The sequence below is a fragment of the Garra rufa genome, chromosome 15 (genome assembly GCF_049309525.1).
Source record: "Garra rufa chromosome 15, GarRuf1.0, whole genome shotgun sequence".
NCBI lineage: Eukaryota > Metazoa > Chordata > Actinopteri > Cypriniformes > Cyprinidae > Garra > Garra rufa.
Window position 1 is genome coordinate 27978087 of NC_133375.1, and position 21376 is coordinate 27999462.

General features: G+C 38.6%; 1 protein-coding gene across 1 annotated transcript; it reads right to left on the reverse strand.

Annotated features, from left to right (window-relative positions):
- Window positions 1–2004: 2004 nt before the first annotated feature.
- mknk2b (MAPK interacting serine/threonine kinase 2b) lies at window positions 2005–15488 on the reverse strand. Its single transcript, XM_073819333.1, has 14 exons — window positions 15393–15488; window positions 13746–13913; window positions 13347–13437; window positions 13002–13103; window positions 12762–12859; window positions 10218–10297; window positions 10048–10121; window positions 9779–9883; window positions 9375–9430; window positions 9170–9265; window positions 5789–5983; window positions 5504–5668; window positions 5344–5384; window positions 2005–5256 (listed from the first exon to the last, which is right to left on the reverse strand). The coding sequence occupies exons 2-14, from the start codon at window positions 13794–13796 to the stop codon at window positions 4983–4985; spliced, it is 1428 nt and encodes a 475-aa protein (XP_073675434.1). The 5' UTR covers window positions 13797–13913; window positions 15393–15488; the 3' UTR covers window positions 2005–4982.
- Between the last annotated feature and the right edge of the window lie 5888 nt (window positions 15489–21376).

Sequence of the window (21376 nt, forward strand, 5' to 3'; positions counted from 1 at the left end):
ACTAGAGGGAGACATACCATAGTAATAGGTATGAAGATGTACAAATCTCTTGTTATAGTGCAAAACATGCGAGTCTGCATTTTATTTATTTAATAAATAAACAAATAATTATTGTTTTTATTATTTTACACACCTAAACGCCATCTTAATTAACGATTTTCTAATTATTCTACAAGCCGTGTTATATGGTCACATTTTAATTTACAGACGAAATATAAATATTTTTAATTAAAAAAACAAACATTTGTTTCATTGCAGGGACATTTAATTAAAATGGTTGAAAACTTAATGAAGTTAAAAATAATTAATAACCAGGGTCAGAAATTAACTTAGCCAAAAATACATTGTATGGGTAAAAATGATAGATTTTTCTTTTATGCCAAAAATCATGTCAAGATCATGTTCCATGAAGATATTTTGTAAGCTTCCTACCGTAAATATATCAAAACTTAATTTTTGATTAGTAATCTGCATTGCTAAAAACTTTATTTGAACAACTTTAATGTTGCACCCTCAGATTCCAGATTTTCAAATAGTTGTATCCTAACAAACCATACATCAATTGAAAGCTAAAAAAGTTACCCTTATGACTGGTTTTGTGGTCCAGGGTCACATTTGTGAGGGCAATTGTTATAATCACCTAATTATTATAAAAACCATATGTTGTCTTTAATGTCAAATACTTAAATGTACCCAGTTAATTTAATATTTTAAACTGTTGTAAATAACAGTAGACTGTTTAAAATGGTATCTAATTAAACTTATAAAAAACAGCTCATAGGGCTTCAATATATAATATGACAAAAATCATTATTGAAGATTATTGCTCTTTATATTGTAATAATGATTATTAGGCTAATATCGATTTTGTTTCATTTTGGGCACGTCACATTCTGACATCACAGACAAACATATTGGTCGATGACATTAGCCAAGTCTACCACAAGTTATGCAAAAACTCCCGTTATAATCACTGAAGTTACGAATATAATCTTTTTTTTTTTACATCGTATCTGCACTGTGTTGTTTATGATGAGGGAATTCGCGAACGTACACACTAGTCAACAGCTCCTCGTTTTCAGCGGTGATTAATCTACGCGCCTCTGATTGGCCAATGCATTCCGAAATTCAACAGAAACGCGTTTGATTGGTTAATCGGCACAAAACAGCGCGTAAAAGCAATCTGATGCAGTGTGAGATGACACTTTTGACACAATTTTGACATTTCATTTTAATCACAACAACCGTAAAACGTTTAATTGTGCAGAGGCATTGTTTTGCCCCTTTGTCCTGAATATAGGACATTTTGCCACAAGCCCTCATTAATTTCCAACCCGGATGGTAACTAGTTACAGCACCTAAAATGTCAGTTTTTCACATTAAACATTTAACCTAAAATCTTGATGTAGACTAAAACTGACCTGTTATTTTGCACCTGTCCATTCACGTACTATAAAGATACTGTAAGTTCTTTATACATCAATAATCTTAATATATACACAAGCAAAGTTATAACAGGCCTCAATTACTGCACGCTCACACTTGTGAATCTGAGGACACACAGTGGCATGATCCAAACAGTTTGTTGACTCACTCCCTCTGCATGTTCATGTTCAACCCACACTTTTACAGTAGGCTGCTAAGAGATCTCCATGGTAACCGTGGGCTGGCTAACTTTTACACTGTTTGCACCAAACCCTGTAAAGAAGCATTCGACCCTGGAAAGTTCAAGTAAATAAAAAGCAGCACTTCTCTAGTGCAGCTCCAGCCACGTTGACTTAGTAAGGCGATGCATCATGTGACTCACGCTCAGGTGATAGTGACATGTGCAATTATGTCAACAGGATCAGTCACTTTGAGAACCTTTTCCGAGAGATTGATCTGTATTAGATGTGTCAATGTTTGCAGTATCAGCATGTGATACGAAGCTCGTGATTTTGTGTGAACACAGGTGGACGTGGGATTGATAAAGTTCAACTTTAGAAAAACACAAGACAAAAGAAGGTCGTTCAAAACATTTTATTGCGTTTTTGTCTGTTTGTTTTGTACAAAACAATACAAAATTCTGTCACAACAGTCATAAATGTAGCTTCCGAGTGAACTGCAGTCAACCACATGGTACAGTAAAGTGCTTTTTAAATCAATACCTGTTACTCCAAATGAGATTTTCCCCCAATTATTATTTGACAAAGTTTTTAATTTGGAAATGGACAAACAGTGCTCTTAATAAGTGTTGTTGACAACACCCCAAAAACAATAGCTAGAGGGTCACATTAGCTTGTAAAAAAATAATTATAATAAAAAAAAAAAGAAAAAAAAAAAAAAAGAAAAATTGTGCACCTGAATTCTTTTATCCCAATAATCTTTGGGTTGGGGAAAGAGAAAACAAGGAAACTTCATATTAAGATACTTTACACTTGTTTGTAATGGCTAATATTGGGCTGTGTAAAACAGGAACATTGAATGAGAACTTTCTACACCCAAAAAAAAAAAAAAAAATCATTTTTGAGAATCCAAGTTTGTTAATACAAGGCAACCCATAATTATAATATGGGTAAAAGAGTGGTGAAATCTTTTGTCAGAGGCACAGGGGCTTTAGAGGACCAGCCAAGTGCCAGAGACTCTTCAGAAAATACAAACCCAAACACTTGGGGTATCTGCAATATACCAAAGCCAAGGAGAAAGATAAAATACTGAACAGAAGTGGCGGAAATGGTACTTTCCAGACCAAAGATTGCTTTAAATCTCAGCTTATGAAAATTCTGCCATTTGTACATCGTAGCAAAAGAAGTTTCCTGAACAAAACATGAGGAAACCGCTGCACATACAATTCAAGTCTTACTATAAGACATAAAAAACCCACAAGGATGCATGTGTAAAAAGATTCTTAAAGAAAAGACAAAAATTGATAGGTTACAATCAGTGTCATAATAATCAGCATAATGGGTCCTTCAAAACCAAGGACTGCCATTAGGTTTCTCAAAGCATCTCAGAGCAACACGACAGAACGGGTGACGCTCTAAAAAATAAAATAAAACATTCAACAGAATCATTTGCTTGGGTGATTTGAACTCCCATTGGTGACACTAATGCTTGCAAAGACTTAATAGGAATCCAGACGTCTGGACTCAAATGCTTCATGCACCTCAGAGAGGGAAGGATGGTCTGTGCTCAGCTCAACCAAGTATGCTGTGTCTTATAAATTGGCATGGGAAAGGCTAAACTGATTCAAGATCGGAACTACCAAACACCGCAGTGCATTCAAAATGAGTGCACTTTGGCAAAAATTGTTGTGTCTTACTAAAAGCCACCAATCATTTGAGAGAAAAGGGAGTTTAAACAACCCTGAAGTCACTTCCAAAGCAAGAATGAAAACAGTAAAACATCAGATCTGTACAGACTCTCTCTTTTTCCTTCCTTCGTTTAAATCCTTCCTTTCTCCAGTCACATTTACATACTCTTCTCGCACTTTACAGCATTTTAAATCAACATTAATAAAGTAACAAAACCATAAAAAAGGAAAACGTTCCACCTGAACAGCACCTGCATAAAATAAGATAGAAAATAATATTCTTTCAATAAAAAGTTAAACAAAGCTTTGAAACATCAGTGTGGCACACTCTGTATTGGAGTCAACCATTAACGTATAAAAAGAAAAAAAAGAAAAAACAAGAAGTAAACTTTCTTAGACCATTTCACTCATACAGCTACATTTTCTTGGAAGACTTTTTTTTGTTTAGTTTTTTTTTAAAATACTTTTGCTGGAATGCTTTTTCCATTTTTTTTTTTTTTTTTTTTTTTACTTTTCATTTGTTTTTGTTTTTTTAGTTTTATGTTACTTGAAAATAATCTCTCCCTCCCCTCTTTAATATTTATATAGTTTTCTTTTTGGTGGCATCCACAATCCGATATTTCCGTACCATAATCATCCCCCTTAAAGTGGGGTACAAGCTCAAAGCCTTAACTCTCTGATACCGACCATTGTCATTCTTGTAGTCACATTGGCAGACGTGTGCTTGTGCAACCATCTAGTCGCTTCCCAGCATGCTCTCAATCCCAGTTGTGCTAGGAAATGTTTATAGTCACTCTTATCAGTTATTGATAAGATTTTTGGTGAAACCGTTACGATTTCCTAGACTTCGATTTGGATGCACATGATGCTGCAATTCCAATCAAAGTCTTGCAAGGTGAAAACCTTGCATAAGATCAAATGCAATTACCGGTTCCTAAACTAGAGGAACCCATGTCTCGAAAGCAGACTGCTGGGATAGTCTGGCTTTAAGGACACAATCTGGAAGTGCTTGAATAACAGAAAATAAGATAGCTATTCCTAATGGTCAGGGGCTTGTCTTGTCGCAATTAAAAGGACAGGGATGCATTAAGTTAGGTGAGGCACTATTACCAGAGCTTCGCTCCACTTATACAAGATCTCTGTTAAGGTAATGCATGTCATAATAGCCTTCATCAGGGTTGCATAAGCACATACCAGTATCTTCAGTATCTGCTGAAGGGGAGGGGGGATATTTGCACATAAACACCTACAGGCAAAACAGTCCTGAAAAACAAATGCAGTTGTATCTCTCACAGAGAAAATTCACAGTGGATCCAGTTGTAACGTGGAAGCAGCACAAAAAAAGGTTTGGGAAGGCGGGGTGGGAGGTATTAGACCTTTGGTGTCTGAGCTGGTATTATACGCTCTACCTTTAGACAAATTTCCGAATGGCTTGTGTAACCCAATCCCTATCCTAAACAGAGTCCAGTTCATTCGCCTTGAGCTCTCAAGGAGATTTCCATGCTGTCGAGAGTTGATCAAAGTGCTGTAGGAGCTCTTAAGAAAGCAAACTAGATTTGCAACAGGCACAAACTGAACCACTGTGTAGGAAGGGACTGGGTCCCATTCAAGTGGGCAGAAGAAACGGAGAGGGATTTGCACAAAAGGTAGCAGATACTTTGTCCATTCACGGGGAGCCCAGCTCAACCGATCAAGCACAGTCTCCCACAATGACCAGCGGTGCCAGGAGCTGCCTGAGCTCGGAGGCTGACACGGGCGCTCCTTTCAGCAGGCTACTTCTCTGTCTGCGCTTGGCCAGTTTGGAGTTGGAGGGAGGGGAGAGCCGCATGGACGTGGCACCGGCTGTGACGACCTGAGGAGAATCCTGCAGCTGCTGTTCTTCCAGGTCATCCTGCTCGGCTAGTTGCCGGTTCATGGCAACGGCCTTGCCAGCAAAGAACGTCAGGTCCTTAGTGCTGCTATTCCTGTGAACACGAAAGGACAAGGTTAGCTTGATGCGGATTCTACAAGCTACAAGTACTACCAGAAAAGCTGGTACCAACTCAACTTACCTTTGCAGCAGAATAGAGGAAGGGAGATAGTCAAAGGCACCCTGGAGAAGGAAAGACGACAGTAAGAAATCATGAAGTTACAGTCTAAGGTTACTTAAAAAAAATAAAAATAAAATAAAAAATAAAATAAATTATTCACTTTGTAGTGAACAATTCTTACCCCTTGTACCCAGGGGTGTTGGAGAACCTGAGCAGCGCTGAGACGCTTCTTGGCATCCCGCACAAGCAGTTTGGAAATGAGGTCTTTGGCACTAGAGGAAATATGAGCCCAATCCTTCTCTGGAAACTCATACTTTCCCTCCTGGATGCTTTCAAACAAGGTATTCTGGGGGGGAAAAGCGAAGAAACAAGAGATGAGTTTTACTCACTGAGGTGCACATGAATATGATACTTTTGACATAGGTGCACAGTCACTGTGGTGAATAGACTAGGGTGTGTGATGTACCTGACACGCTTGACAAGGTTCTCCGTTCTCCCATCCACAGTCGCTTCCACAGCGGCCCACGAAGGGAGGGTAACCGCTCAGCATGATGTACAGAATGACTCCCAGGCTCCACAGGTCACAACGCTTATCGTAAATGGTGGCCTCCTCGTTGAAGGCCTCCACAACTTCTGGCGCCATGTACTCAGCAGATCCACACTAAGGTGAGAGGAAGAAAAAGAGGAAGAAGGGTTGAGAAGAAAGTCACACTGGGGGAAAAAAAGTGCATGTGTTTGTTATGTACAGCTGCATTTCACTTTCTACAGTTACTATAGGCATCCCTGTTCTCATTCTTGCATTCAGCCGACAAGTGTCATGTTCTCTGTTAGACCTCTAAGCACGTCTAAGACCGACAGCGTGAGAATCACATGCTAAACAGCAGACTGCGCCAAGCTGGAGTGGGGGGTTGTCGACAGATTCAACTAGTTGAATGCGAAAGTATTCACCCCCGGTTCTTCACGAAGCGCATTTCTGCCGCAGTCCAAATGGAAAATGCGACGGTGGCATACAGCATCTTAAATGAAGTAACCATCTGTGACATAACAATCGTTACTGTGGAGGCGAGGTAGTGAGTCATGCAAGTGCAGGCAGCTTTGTTGATTCGGGCTCCGACTGCCTCTGCCTAAAACTAGGTCACGATTGGGACAGGAAAAAAAATAATAATAAAAAAAAAGAAAGGATTGTGCGTCCTAGAAAACCTACATACCATGTTTTATTACATAACAGCAACACACTCGGTTTGCAGCAACAACAACAGCACACAGACCCACACATCTTTGATGTAAAAGGACAAAACCTCTGTGGAGTAACAGTTCAGTAGTTCAGGAGGACAAAGACCTTTCTGGAAGGATCTGCGGAACTGGGTTCCTTTTAGTTTTTCTGAACGGGCTGGGCCATCTTGCCGCATTAAGCCCCTATAATTATGCAATTCAGGCTGAGGTCAGCGTTACAAAATAACTTGCTTTAAACGGTTTTTCCAGTAGATCACAAATCCCAGAACTTCCTGGAATTTGTGCACTTCATTTCTAACGCATCAAGGGAAATATCTAAACCATACATGTAAAAGTACAAATTACAGTAATTTCTACTCATGTATGTTACGCATGCATGTATCATACGATTTAGATGTTCAAAAGTGGGCATAAACCAATAATGTTACCCCATCCAATGTAGGGTATGACCAACCCCCCTCTATTTTCACAGGTGTTCAAGTGCAACATAGTCATGTTTTGGTTTGCGTCTCTGAGGTTAAAGGAAGCGGTCGGTCTGCTCTGCTAGTCTCTTTTGTTATCCTCAACCCAGCTGCCGTTGTTGCTCCGCCTTCCTGCACTTATGTAATGCTGTTTCGCAGTGCAGGAATCTGAGCGCAGACAAAAGCTTCCACTGTTGCACCCAACCCCCATCGACACGGCTGTTTTTGCTCGCCGCCTCTCAACACCCTCACATTCAAGTGAACACTTCTCAACCACCCCCACTTCTAAACAAAAGACTTTCATAACCAATCGAGAGCTACATATACATTGTTACAGGATGTAACTAGTCAGTTGTGTACCCAACTGTATCCCGTTTCTAGAAACCAAGGAAACTGAGCGATCTGTAATTATGGCTCAGATCCAAGTAGATTTCTCTGGCTTGCTTGTGAGCCTATCTCTGTGTCTTGAAGATAAGAGAGAGGGAGGGAGGGTCTCGAATGATAACTGCGCAGCAGATTTTCACTTTCAAGACCAACTTTAGCTGCAAGACCAGCATAGCATTGCATCAGTCACTTGCAGCGACTAGCATCTAACATGTGCAGATTATATATGGGGCTTTCCAAGGAAGGACAAACTGGCTTGAGCAGTCGCACAGTTGGTTCAAGTGTTTGTGGTTGGCAGGAAGACATGCATCAGCTGAGCGAGCAGGTCACCTATACATGTACGAATTTCCCCTGTGGTTATAGGTTACCGCACACAAAATTAAACATGCAGTGCAAAATCTATCAAGAGAAAGCAATTTCTATGTGGTACAGGAAGTACATGCACTTCTCAGAAATCACGAGTTGAAGCATTTATGGTACGAGCACAATACATGCACCCACAAAAAGTCTGCGGTAACAGAAAAAAGAAAAGAAAAGTAAAAATCTACTGACAAACAAAGAGTTAACATCAAGCTAGCAGAGAAAAAAAAACCCTGATAAGATCCCTGGGATCCTGCCCAAGAAAAACATGTTGAGTGCATGACCAGAGTGCACTAGATGCTCCTCCCACTTTCATCCACCCTCTCACTAAACCAATCACGGAGCAGTTGCTAGGTGTGGGGTGGTAACACTAACTGAAAGACTAATGCCCAGACAGGCTTGAGGAAATCCACAGAGACAAAAACAAATGAGAAATGGAGTCTAAACTGCGCTTGAGGGAGAAGGTACGACAGGAAATTGGAGCACAAAGGCCCAAAATGTTTGTTTGGGTTGAATTCTTGTCTTCATGACGTCCACAAGTAGCATGAGAGGGGGGCATTTGAACTGTATAAACACTGCCTCAAAGTTTAAAAATCACAAACTTTCTGATTAACATCTCTTTTTTTCTTACAAAGGGAGTTGCATTTCTGGAACTCCGATTTCTTGGGGGAAAAAAAATTAAAACAGCCAAGAACAGAACATTCTAACACATCTGTATCTAGAAGCTTCCTACCTCAAGGTCTTTTTCACTACACAATCATTTGAAATGCAGTGCATTGAATCAAACCCTCTCCCCTCCGGCAGAATCACACGAGACCGTTTGTCTATCAGCAGGCACAGGGCAAAAAGACAAGCCCCACATTGTTTACTGACTAGATACACTAGAACCTTTCACCCTTTAACCATTCAGTCCACAAATAGTCTTTTCAACAAGCTGTTGGATGCAACTCGGGTTACCCTGAAAGCCCCTTGCTGAGGATTTCTCACTGTCCACCCCCGCCATATCACCTGTTCTAGCCTGTCTTGCCCCATTTATTCAAAGCCATGACACTGAAGACAGATCTTTGTTTACACACGCACAAAGCAGAGATAAACTCAAGAGCTTATAATGACGTAGCCCATTTCAAATATTGTGCTCATAATCTTCAGCTTTATGACTGTGGTCATAAAACAATTCCTTGACTGGATCACTGTGTTTACAATGATTAAATTAGCCAATCAGAATGAGCTAACCTACTGACACCACTCAACATCAGCCAATCACATTAAAGCTGGTCCTCCTGATAAGAAACGACATTGACAATGTGTACATCTTATCCATAAACTTCTAAACAACTGGGCGATGGCCATTAACAGCTTATGTTTGTTTCTCAGTCAAATACTTAGTTTAAAGTCACAGAGACACTTACTGGAGTGAGGAGTTCTGGAGTGGAGATGGGCGAACTATCACTGTTGAGTTTAATTCCGCTGCCCAGATCGAAATCGCAAATCTTCACAGGTGAAATCTGCAAGAAATGCGTCAACAGAAAATCTTGAAACATCCAATATAACTTTTACCACAAATGCAAAGTCTAAATCTCTGACTAGGCAAACGCACTGTTGTAAACGACTCACCCTGTGCTCGTGTTCACACAAGATGTTTTCAGGCTTTAGGTCTCTGTGGGCCATTCCTACAAAAGCACAAACACAAGTCACACGTCAGCTGTGTGATATTCAGGCTAAGGATTGTCGACGGGAGAAAAGATAGGCAATGTTTCCAAAACAGCTTGTTGCTAAGTGCTACTAAAATTAGTTTAACATCCCCTCACCCAACATAACTAAACAGGAATTAAACATCAGCCCGCAATTTCACCTAGAAATCCAGTGCGCATCCCTTAAGCTAGTCGATGAAATATGATCAAGTTACAACTCGATATGACTTCCAACAACCCCCATAACCTCCCCTTCCCCATGTGCAACATCATCGTCTTATCTCCCTTTTCCAGGCCTAAAGCACCCCTCCCAGTTTGTCCTCATACCTTTATTATGAAGGAAGTCCAGCGCACTCGCAATGTCCTGCACCACAATGCTGGCTTCCTGCTCGCTGAAGTATCTCCTCTTATGAATGTGGGCCAAGACAGAGCCTTTAGGAAAAAAAAAAAAAAAACACATTGTTACACATTAACACCAGGGCACACGATCTTCATTCCAATGGAGAGGGTCTCAATTTAATTACGCATGGCTGGGCCCAGGGGAGACTGGGTAATGTTTCTCAAGAGTAACATAACACTAGAGAAAACCCAAGTACCTCCTCTCAGCTTCTCGAACACAAGGTAAAACTTGTCCTCCTCCTCAAAGAACTCAACCAGCTCCAGAATATTTCTGTTGGATGGACAAAAGACAACGTTTTGCGTTAAAACCACATTTGCAAGTTTTTCATTGTCTAAATTTAAGGCTTGTTAGGAAAGAATAGGTTACCTATGTCCCTGACACTGGTACAGCATTTCCACCTCTCTGAAAACACGACTCCTGCTGTGTCCTGGCCTTTTTTCAATGATCTACGAGGTGAAAAAAAACAGCAGGTTAGGATCAAAGCTAAATGAGATACAACGTCCTAAGGTGACAACTCCGAGCACAAATTAACTTTCAAAGGCAATAAACAGAGCCGTTTAAACCACTTCAAAGTAATAGCTCACCAAACAAGTGAACTATCAAGTGTTTTTATTACATGCATGAATATTCAAGTATGTTACTGTTATGTTTGTTGCACTGCATATCTGAATCTAGACCACAAAACCTTGAGTAATATGTGTAGCAATAGCCAAAAATACATTAGGTTTCCAAATGATGGATTTAATGCCAAAAATCATTAGGATATTAAGTAAAGATCATGAAGATATTTTGTAAATTTCCTACCGTAAATATCTAAACTTCATTTTTGATAAGTAATATGCATTGCTAAGATCTTAATTTGGACAACTTTAAAGGCGATTTTCTCAATATTTAGATTTTTTTGCACCCTCAGAATCCAGATTATCAAATAGTTGTATCTCGGACCAATATTTTCCTATCCTAACAAACCATTCATCAATGGGAAGCTTATTTATTGACCCTTATGGTCACATGTAAGTTGATGTGCACATTTTAAAATTAAATAAAACGATAGAATCCTTTTTTTTACTCCACTTTGACTATATGGAGAAGAATGAATGTCATACGTTTAGAACAATATGAAGGCGAGTAAAACAGAAAAGTAACAATGAGAGCCCCTGGGTCAAACCACCAAATGCACAAGCAAAAGTTACTGTTGACATTGAATCACATCCTCCCCCATGCAAGGCCTCTGTGTTTTCCTAACTCCGTGCGGCTCTTCCAGCTCCCTGGATTAGCAGTGCTATTGAAAGCGTGCAGGCGAGCGCACAATGTGTATCAGGGTTAAGAATGAGGCTTGCGGGCCAGCGCATTCCCAAAAACCCCAGCGCTGCTGCTGAATGGCTGAGTCAGCAATCAATCTACTCAAAAGCCGCAAAAAAAAAAAAAAAATTACAGGGTATTATAAATGCTTGAGGGAACCTGGGGGATGTGGTGACATATTTCACCTAGTTGCTGAAGTCTAAACATGTTATTTGGCAAAGAAAATCTTTCAGAATATGTTGGCGAATACATTATGTGCTATACGACGCACCCATAAATCTCCATGTTAGTTTTAGAAGAGGCCCTATAGAGTCTGACCGCTGTCTGTAAATCAAACCACGCTTGTAAACACTACCTAAGCCCAGCTGAGGCAGCTACTGGGGTTGTTTTCATTCAGCCTTTCCTTTTGTTCAGAGCGGGACGCCACAAACTACGCAAAGAGGAGGAGGGGGTTGGCAGGACATCTGGTGAGAGTTGTCTGAAACCCATCCCAGCATAAACTGACCTAATGCTAGTAATGATCCACCCCCCTCAGGGACTGAAACACATCCCTAAATCATTGGATTGTCTTTGTTTGGGTGGCTTCTATGAGGACTTTATATTGAAAATAAAATATGCTATATTGCTACTCTTTTTTTAAATCTTAAATAACAAAAGTCAACTTTTTTTTTTAAACAGAAGAGGTTTTAGTAAGTCATACTTTAAGAACTGAAAAAGCTTGAGCTTTCTCAAATAAAAAAAAAAAAAAAAAGTAAAAACCAAGACATTTCTGGTACACAATGTACATTTCCTAATATGCTTTTGTTCTAGATTCCGCAACGTGCGAGAGAGTAAAAAAAAAAAAAAAAAAAGTAGGTAAACACTTCAAACTCCACCCTAACCCCCCCTTCTCTTGAGGTTTATGTTTCACCAGACTTGCCAGTACATTATGTTCCCCCCACGGTTCGGTCTACCAGCCAATAAGAGCTATGAACGTTAAGAGCATGTGACTGTTCCATGTCTCTGATTGGTTGGTCTTCTATCTGGTCTAACAAAAACAAAGTATTTCCGCTAAGCCTGCTCTGTAACTTGAAAAGTACAGTAGCACAACAGAAGGACTGTGTTCAAACATCCGTGTCTGTGAACAACAACATCACTTGGTTTAGAGAAATTACAAAGGAAAGTGCAAACAATTCAGTTAGCAAAGTAAATACTATTCACAACTGTAAAATAAATTACATAATGAATTCTGTTAAAAAAAAAAAAAAAAAAATTTTTAACCCAAGTGTGTATTTCATAAGTGTGACCTCACCCACCACAGCCTGAAGGAATCTAACATAACCTTACCAATCACATGCAACAGTGCCAGTCAGCACAAAACAACTACAGTCACGTCTGCTCGCCAAAGTGGGAAATGTCATTCCCGTAACCCATTTGATTCAATTTCCAAGAGACGGCTTCAAAGGGAAAGTCCTTTCTAACAATAGCTCTCGAATGCCATTTCTGCACGGATGCTTCACATGGAATATCTGTTTACAGAGCACAACTGCTATTTTAAGTTATACCGCATTGTCACGGCTCAGGTTAGTTAAGTCGAATTTAACACGTGTAACCTATAAAGCATCTTACCTTCACAGCATATTCTTTGTGGGTGATTTGGTTGATGCAAGTCTCTACTCTAGCATAGGCCCCTTCTCCCAGCACCTCATCTTGGAGTTTATACACATCTGAAATTGAAACAACAAAAAAAAGTTTTATCATTGGACTACTGAACCCATTTGGATCTGTCAGACTGTAAAAGTATACTTGAATAATTCCCCTGGTGAAATGTTAACATCTTAGCCATGCAAAAATAGAATATGCACTTACCCTCAAATCGCCCTGAGAAGCTGTCTGTTGCCCTGCATCTCTTTTTCTTCTTGTTTCTCTTTTTGGCATCGGGGATGTCGATGGGCTGGCTGGATAGCATGTCTGGAAACCACAACATAGAAAATTCCGATTCAAAACCTTGCGCGGTCATATAAACACCCACAGAAAGCAACTTGATTATACTAAGAAAAAAAAAAAAAAAAAAAAGCAGATGGTATCTATCTAAAATATGTAAACACTGGTGTAAGGTCACAAATCACAAGCAGTGCTTTTTGTCAACTTCCAGGTCATCCCATTGGTTTTTCCACAACAGTTAGATTAAAAAATAAATAAATAAAAATTTACCATGTCGGGCGGAACAATCAAAATTGAAGGCAGATTCAAGGAGATGGGATCCTGTTTTGGAAAATTCCTCAGATTCAAAAGGATTTTGGCCCTGGAGATTAAAAATATATATATGCATTATTCAAGATTTTAACAGTTTAACAATGTTGCACATTCTTTGTACTTATTACTAGGCTTCTAATGAACAGCTAAGAGCTTGCTGGCATTCGGTTTAATGTTTAATCAATGCCCTATGATCTCTGATACCCATGCAATGGAATCTGCCTGATCTCTTACCTCGTCTAAGTATAAATAAATGAAAACATTTGTACCTATTATGTGATGTGATCCATCGGCTAATGCCAAAACAATTAAATATTTATTCATGCAACAGCAGTAGAGACGAGGTCACACTCTCACCTTAAAAGAGCGATGGAATCCGGTAACTTCGGTGATCTTGTTCTGCACCATTTTGTTCTGATTTGTGGGACTGGTGGATGGCCGCAACAACGGTGGTCTTAGCTTTAGTGATAAAGTTCACTCAGCTAATCCAATGTCTTGGGAACCGTGGTGCTTTAAACGGGGTACCTGAGGTGGGAAAAAAAATAGCTTCATTGTAAATCTGGCCATGTATTCAATTACACAAAAAGCACTATAGTACTGAATTCTTAAACTAGTTTCTAATAACCAAATGCACATGTGTGACCCAAGACCACAAAACCAGTCTTAAGATTCCATAAAGATATTTTGTAAATATCCTACCGTAAATATTTTTTTTTATTAGTAATATTCATTGCTAAGAACTTCATTCACAACTTTAAAGGATTTTTTTTGGGGGGCCCCTTCAGATTCCATATTTTATATACAATAATAATGTCCTATCCTAATTATTTATTCAGAAATGACTCCTAAGACTAGTTTTGTGGTCCAGGGTCACATATAGGGATAATTTGTGTATTATTACCCTTATGTAAGTATGAATTATAGTTATAAAGATGTAGAAAAGGATGCAAAAAAATCACCTTAAAAATAGCCAAAACGACATTTTCGATATATTACACATCTACTTTGCTTTAGCTTCGTATGAGAATAGACCAAAAATACACCACTTAGCTAACATCCACAACTGAATCACTCAGAGTTGAACTCGAGAACCGAATCAGTTCGATTTATGAACGAATCATTCAGCGCAGCTCAAACTGGTGTTATGAACAGAATCAACTGAATCGATTCAGATGATTCATACATTTACTTCTCATGCACGCAGTATGATTTTTACACAATAACTATCGTGTGGCCCCAAAAATCTTGGAATAAAAAGACGATCCTTGTGGACTACTTTTATGCGTTATAAGTTCTTATATAACGCTAGATTCTTAAAATTTTCAGTCACCATTCATTGTCAATACAAAGACTTCATTCCAAAATATCTCTATTGTGTGTCCCTAAAAGTAAGTCATAAGGGTTTGTAACGACACGAATTTGATATAAAATGACAAAATTCTTATTTTTGAGTAAACTAACCCTTTAAAGACCCTCCTCAGACATAGAAATTAAGACTACAGGCGCAGTAAAAGCAAGTCACGTCACCAGCAGGGACTTGCATTCACATGCCCCGGAGACTTGTGCCAAGAATAACTCTGGTAGAAAAAGCTCGCTATTTCCGTCAGTTATCCACTCAACGACATACGCTATTTTCTACATGCGACTATTCGCATGCCTTCGTGATGTTCAACAAATCACCACACTGAATGAACACAATGAACGATTGAAAAAAAACATAACGTAACAACGCAGGGGCTGCAATGAGTCCGCCAGCATCTAACGTTAAATCGGTGTGTCGAAACACAAACCTCCGAAAGACATAAGTTATATAAACTATAGCACTTGGCCTAAACGTAGTTTCTAGACATTTCCAGAGATCTCCCAACAATGAACCAAATCCAACCGTTGCGCCGCGTCCTTTAAAATCAAAACCATGGTGCTTCTGTTCAATCCGCTCGCCTGTCAAACCCAAACCCAAACCCAAACCCAACGTTATCCGCTGACTGTAAAGCTCGTCCTTACCCCGTTGTTGTCGTTAAAGCTCCAGGCTTGACGCCGTTGTATGAGCCTCTGCTTTGGGAGCAGCAGATGGTGGCCGTGGGCGGTAGGGACTAAATGTGTGGAAGGTACAAACAGACATACGCCGATCCTCGGTTTTATAATCTCACGCCCCTTCCTACCCACCTCCTTTCCGTTAGACCAGCCCCCTTGTCCCTGTAAACACGTACCACACACACTTCACATCAACCGAGAGAGAGCGAGAGCGAGCGAGCGAGCGAGAGAGAGAGAGAGAGAGAGAGAGAGAGAGAGAGAGAGAGAGAGAGAGAGAGAGAGAGTGGGCTGGTGACGACTGTTATGATTAAAGACTGAGGAGAATAGAAGCGCTGATGTGCTGTAGTCTGTAAGTTTTTTAGCTCTAAAAAATAAAAAGACATCTAAACTGATACTGGTACCGTAATAAGAATCTATTTAAAAGTATGATGGAGACTGAAATGTTCATAATCAAAATCGTGTACGTATAACTAGTCAAACTAGCACTCATTCTGCCTGATGCAATATTCTGCAACAGACAAATTAACAGGCAAAAACCCCAAATGACTAAGCGCGAGTTTTTAAACAGCTGGTAAGAACTGGTTTCTGTTGAGGAAAGCAATAGCTAATGATGACTACTTAAAAGTGTTCATTACAACATTTTCTAGAAAGAAAATAAAATAAATTGCAAGTACATTTCACAAATAACTACAAAGAAATGACACTAACATTGAATTAAACCTAACATTTTAACGTAGAAAAAAAGTTTTTCACTTGTAAAACGTACTGCAATAATCTTTTTGTCTACAACTGAAAAATCATTTTTTACATTTTAACTACTAATTTATTTGTTCATATTTATATTGTGCACATCAATGTGTTTTTTTTTATATTACAAATACATATGCAAATTTACGTTTCATAATATTGTATAAAGTTGGGATACACCTCTGTGATGTAACTAATGCAGGGATTTAAACTTTTCCCCCTTTTTTATTAATTAATTCATTAATTAATTAATTTGACCTAAATATTTACTTAAAATACTCCTTGAACTTAACACACTCACATGCAGGTAAACTATATGTGTGTGTGTGTGTGTGTGTGTGTGTGTGTACCTGGTATTCATCACGTTGCGGGGACCAAATGTCCCCACAAGGATAGTAATACCAGTAGATTTTGACCTTGTGGGGACATTTCTTAGGTCCCCATGAGGAAACAGGCTTATAAATCATGCACAATGAGTTTTTTTGAGGAAGTAAAAGTGTGCACAATCTCCTGTGAGGGCTAGGTTTAGGTGTAGGGTAGGTGTAGGGCGATAGAAAGTACGGTTTGTACAGTATAAAAACCATTACGCCTATGGAATGTCCCCATAAAACATGTAAACCCAACATGCGTGTGTGTGTGTGTGTGTGTGTGTGTGTGTGTGTGTGTGTGTGTAAAATAGCCTGAAGAAGGAAACACAATGCATTAAGAGCATTGTTTTAATTCAAACATTTTGAATTAAAAGATCAGGGTAAATTTAACTTATTTTGTCTTCAGGAAAACATGTAAGTATATACTGTAGCTAGTAGTAAATGAAAACATATATACTATGTAGGTAAAATAAGAAAAATATACACATCTTCATTCTGTTCAAAAGTTTACACCCCTGGTTCTTAGTGCATCGTGTTTTCTTATGAAGCATCGGTGAGCGTTGAAACCTTCTGCAATAGTTGCATATGAGTCCCTCAATTGTCCTGTGTGAAAAGATGGATCTCAAAATAGTCATTATTGGAAAGGGTTCAAATACACAAAAAAAAAAAAAAAAAAAAAAATTATGGGACCTGAAGGATTTTTCTGAAGAATAGTGGGTAGGTTATCTGTTCAGGATAAACAAGGGACTTATGAACAACTCTCACTAAATGAATCAAATGTATGTAAACTTTTGAGCATGGTCATTTTTATAAATTCAACTATTATTGTCTTACTAAATGTAAAAGTCTTTATGTGAAATATTTTACTCAGGTCAGTACTAAATAAAAAATAACATTGGTTACTGTAGTTGTCTCGTATCAATTGTAACTTCAAAATTCCTTTCCCTTAACAGGGTGGATTCTTCATATACATGGATTGGAACGTCAGAATTCACTGGCACGCAGACGATCTCACAGGCACGTTTTACAGACGTGCTGAGTCAGAGACAGTCAGGAGTGTCTGATCCTCACACTGGTGTTAATGAAAGCTTTGATGATTTCGATCCCTTGAATGAGCCAAGTGAAATGACTGAGACATGGCAGTTTTGATACCCGAGACATTTCAGCTTCTATACAGTGTACAGTCACAGACCCATTGTGAAACTTTCTTATCCTAAACTCACAAGGTTGTGTCTGTATAATATATTATGTTCTCCAATGTCTCAGGCTGTATTTTCTCAGGTGGTCAAATAATATAAATGCCACTTGGAGCCATTTGGGTCTTAGGGACATCTTGTGACGTCCCCCACCCTCCCTGTCTATGGCTGGCCTCTCAGTGTGTTTTGGCCTACATATTCAGCCATGAAAACAGCTCCAAAGATTACGCAAAGTTCAGAGCAAGGCTCTGGAGGAAAGAAGCACATGATGAAATGCCAACTTATGTTGAAAACAAGCCATGTGATAGAGGAGGAGCAGAGGGTACTCTGGGTTAACAGAATGGGGCCTTCGCAAAAGGGTCCAAATGGTATTCTAACTCTCCATTGGGTAGGAATGCATAACAGAGTCAATAACAGCAGCACACACATGTACATCTCAAAGAGGGTGTAATCTGATTGGTGAGGCTCTGTGGGTGTGTTAATAGGGTGATGTCTTGTTGTTTTGTATGATGAGAACTAATCTGCATTTAAATGTAAAGTGCAAGGACTTATGTGACATTTTTGCTGGGAGGAAAGGTGAGAGTTAGAAAGTGAGAAAGAGGTATTTGTGTGTGTTTGTGTGATGACAGTGGAGTGTGAAAGTGAGTGTGTGTGTGTGTGTTTGTGTGATGACAGTGGAGTGTGAAAGTGTGTGTGTGTGTGTGTGTGTGTGTGTGTGTGTGTGTGTGTGTGTGTGTGTGTGTGTGTGTGTGTCCCAAATGTCCCCACAAGGATAGGAATACCAGTAAATTTTGACCTTGTGGGGACATTTCTCAGGTCCCCATGAGGAAACAGGCTTATTATCATGCACAATGAGTTTTTTTAATGAAGTAAAAGTGTGCACAATCTCCTGTGAGGGCTAGGTTTAGGTGTAGGGTAGGTGTAGGGCGATAGAAAGTACGGTTTGTACAGTATAAAAACCATTACGCCTATGGAATGTCCCCATAAAACATGTAAACCCAACATGTGTGTGTGTGTGTGTGTGTGTGTGTGTGTGTGTGTGTGTGTGTGTGTGTGTGTGTGTGTGTGTGTGTGTCTGGACTGATCTCTTTGGGAATTCTGTAGTCCTCTTCTGTTACATCAAGGGTGTGTAGGTTTTCCGAGGAGTCAGCTATGTACACACACAATGAAGATTTATTCGCACTTATGCTGTAGTACCAAAACATCAGGCATTGACTGCAGAATACACCTGAATGTGATTATATTCATTCTACCTGCTTAACCTGGGAGTGTGGATTACATAGTATTAGTCTGGGTGCACCAAATAAGGCATACATAATGAGGCAAGGTTTGGCTAATTAATAAAAATAACATATGAAACTAATCAAGTTTTGTAGCAAAACAGTAAGTGTGGAGGAAAACATGCACTTCCTCTTTCGAATTTCGTCCGTCCCTCAAATATTTTTCTGATTAAGCAATGTGTCCTGGACCTCTATTGCGTAAGTGTGCTTTTTTTTCGGTTTCTCCTAGAAATCTGCTAGAAATTGGAAATCCTCCAAGCACCAAATAACAAACCCTGAAACTGAAAATACTAGTGGAACAAATGGAAAAATATTTGCATGCCTGAGATAGTCTAAATAGTCTGAATTTACAAAAGAACAAATTAGTGCATGGGTAAAAAAAACAACAGCTTAAAATTTAGCACAGGATCACACTGACATTATTCTTAGATAATTCCTTAGGCCTAATTAAGTACAGATATAGTCTACATATCTCTGGATGTACAGTATGTACTAAATGTCCTTAGATATGTCTACGTATGTGACCCTGGACCACAAAAACAGTCTTAAGTAGTACAGGTTTGTTTGTAACAATAGCCAAAAATACATTGTATGGGTCAAAATTATCAGTTTTTTTATGCCAAAAATCATTAGGACATTAAGTAAAGATCATGCTTCATGTAAAATTCCTACCACAAATATATCAAAACTTAAACTTTTGTTTAGTAATATGCATTTGGACAACTTTAAAGACGATTTTCTCAGTATTTGGATTTTTTTCTGGATTTCAGATTTTCAAATAGTTGTATTTCGACTAAATGCAAATACATTCTAACAAACCATACATAAATGGAAAGCTTATTTATTCAGCGTTCAGATGATGTATAAATCTCAATCATCTCACCTTCATGAAACAAAGATCATGTTTTATGAAGCTATTTTGTAAAATTCCTACCACAAATATATCAAAACTTAAACTTTTGTTTAGTAATATGCATTTAAATATTACAACTTTAAAGGCGATTTTCTCAGTGTTTGGATTTTTTTTTTTTTTTTGGATTCCAGATTTTCACATAGTTGTATCTTGACCAAATATTTTTTTAACAAACCATACATCAATAGAAAGCTTATTTATTCAGCTTTCAGATTATGTATAAATCTCAGTTTTAAAAAAATTGACCCGTTTTGAGGTACAGGGTCATATATTATCTACACTTATCTAAGGGTGTTTCTATAGTGCAATAAAACTCGTTTGTTCGTTGTTTCCTCACAATGTTATTAAACTCTGCATTTGGTCCTATTCGAAGACTTTTAGAGTATTTTAGAGTCTCTGGATTACATTAGATTAATTAACAGTATAAAATAGCACATTCGAATCCCAAGACGACCTTATGCAACATTTACCCGCATTGAATCATCTTGAAGGTGCCAGTGCTTGATTACAGAGAGCGCGCGTGCGCGTGTTTTGATCTCGTTTTGCACGTATCCACCACTCTATGAGCATGACTTCATAGCTCCGCCCACTGACGTGTAGTTTCCTCTCATTCTAGTTCTAGTACATTCCGAATGAACACAACAGTATCGTTATTGCGGATCTTGCAGTTCCAGATAATAACACGTAACACACGGCCAGGCGTTTTGTTGCGGATATGCAGGAATGTAACGGGGTTAGGCTAGCAGAAGTGTCTGATGCAACTGACTACTAAACCAAGACATTTGGAACTCTTTCCAATAACAATATTTAAAGATGAATACATGTATATGTATGTACATGTATAAGTGTATGCATGTGCATTCAACATTTGCTACAAAAGCGATGCTTTTAGTTCGAGCTAGAGTTGGTAGCATAGATTATGTTCAAATCATTAGGGTTTACTCTCACGCATTGTTTCTTTTGTGGACATTATTGAATGTAACCTGCTATGGTATATATTTATGGTAGTCATGACCGTAGATAATGATATATCAATGTACCATCGTATTGCCAGTTGATATTATAACTGTACAGTGGTACCAAAACAGTATACAAAACAAAATAGTACAACTAGTGTGGTTTCCTCAAAAAACAAACAAACAAACAAACAAAAAAAATTATATTTCACATAAAATAACATATTATATTATATTATAAAATATATATTTCACATAAAAGATGTTTACATATAGTCCACAAGAGAAAATAGTAGATGAGTTTATAAAAATAACCCTGTTCAAAACTTTACATGATGTTTTTTGTTCAGTGAAACTTTTTCATGAGTCCCTTGTTTGTCCTGAACAGTTAAACTGCCCACTGTTCTTTAAAAAAAATCCTTAAGGTCCCACAAATTCTTTTTTTTTTTTTTTTAGCATTTTTGTGTATTTGAACCTTTTTCAACAATGACTAT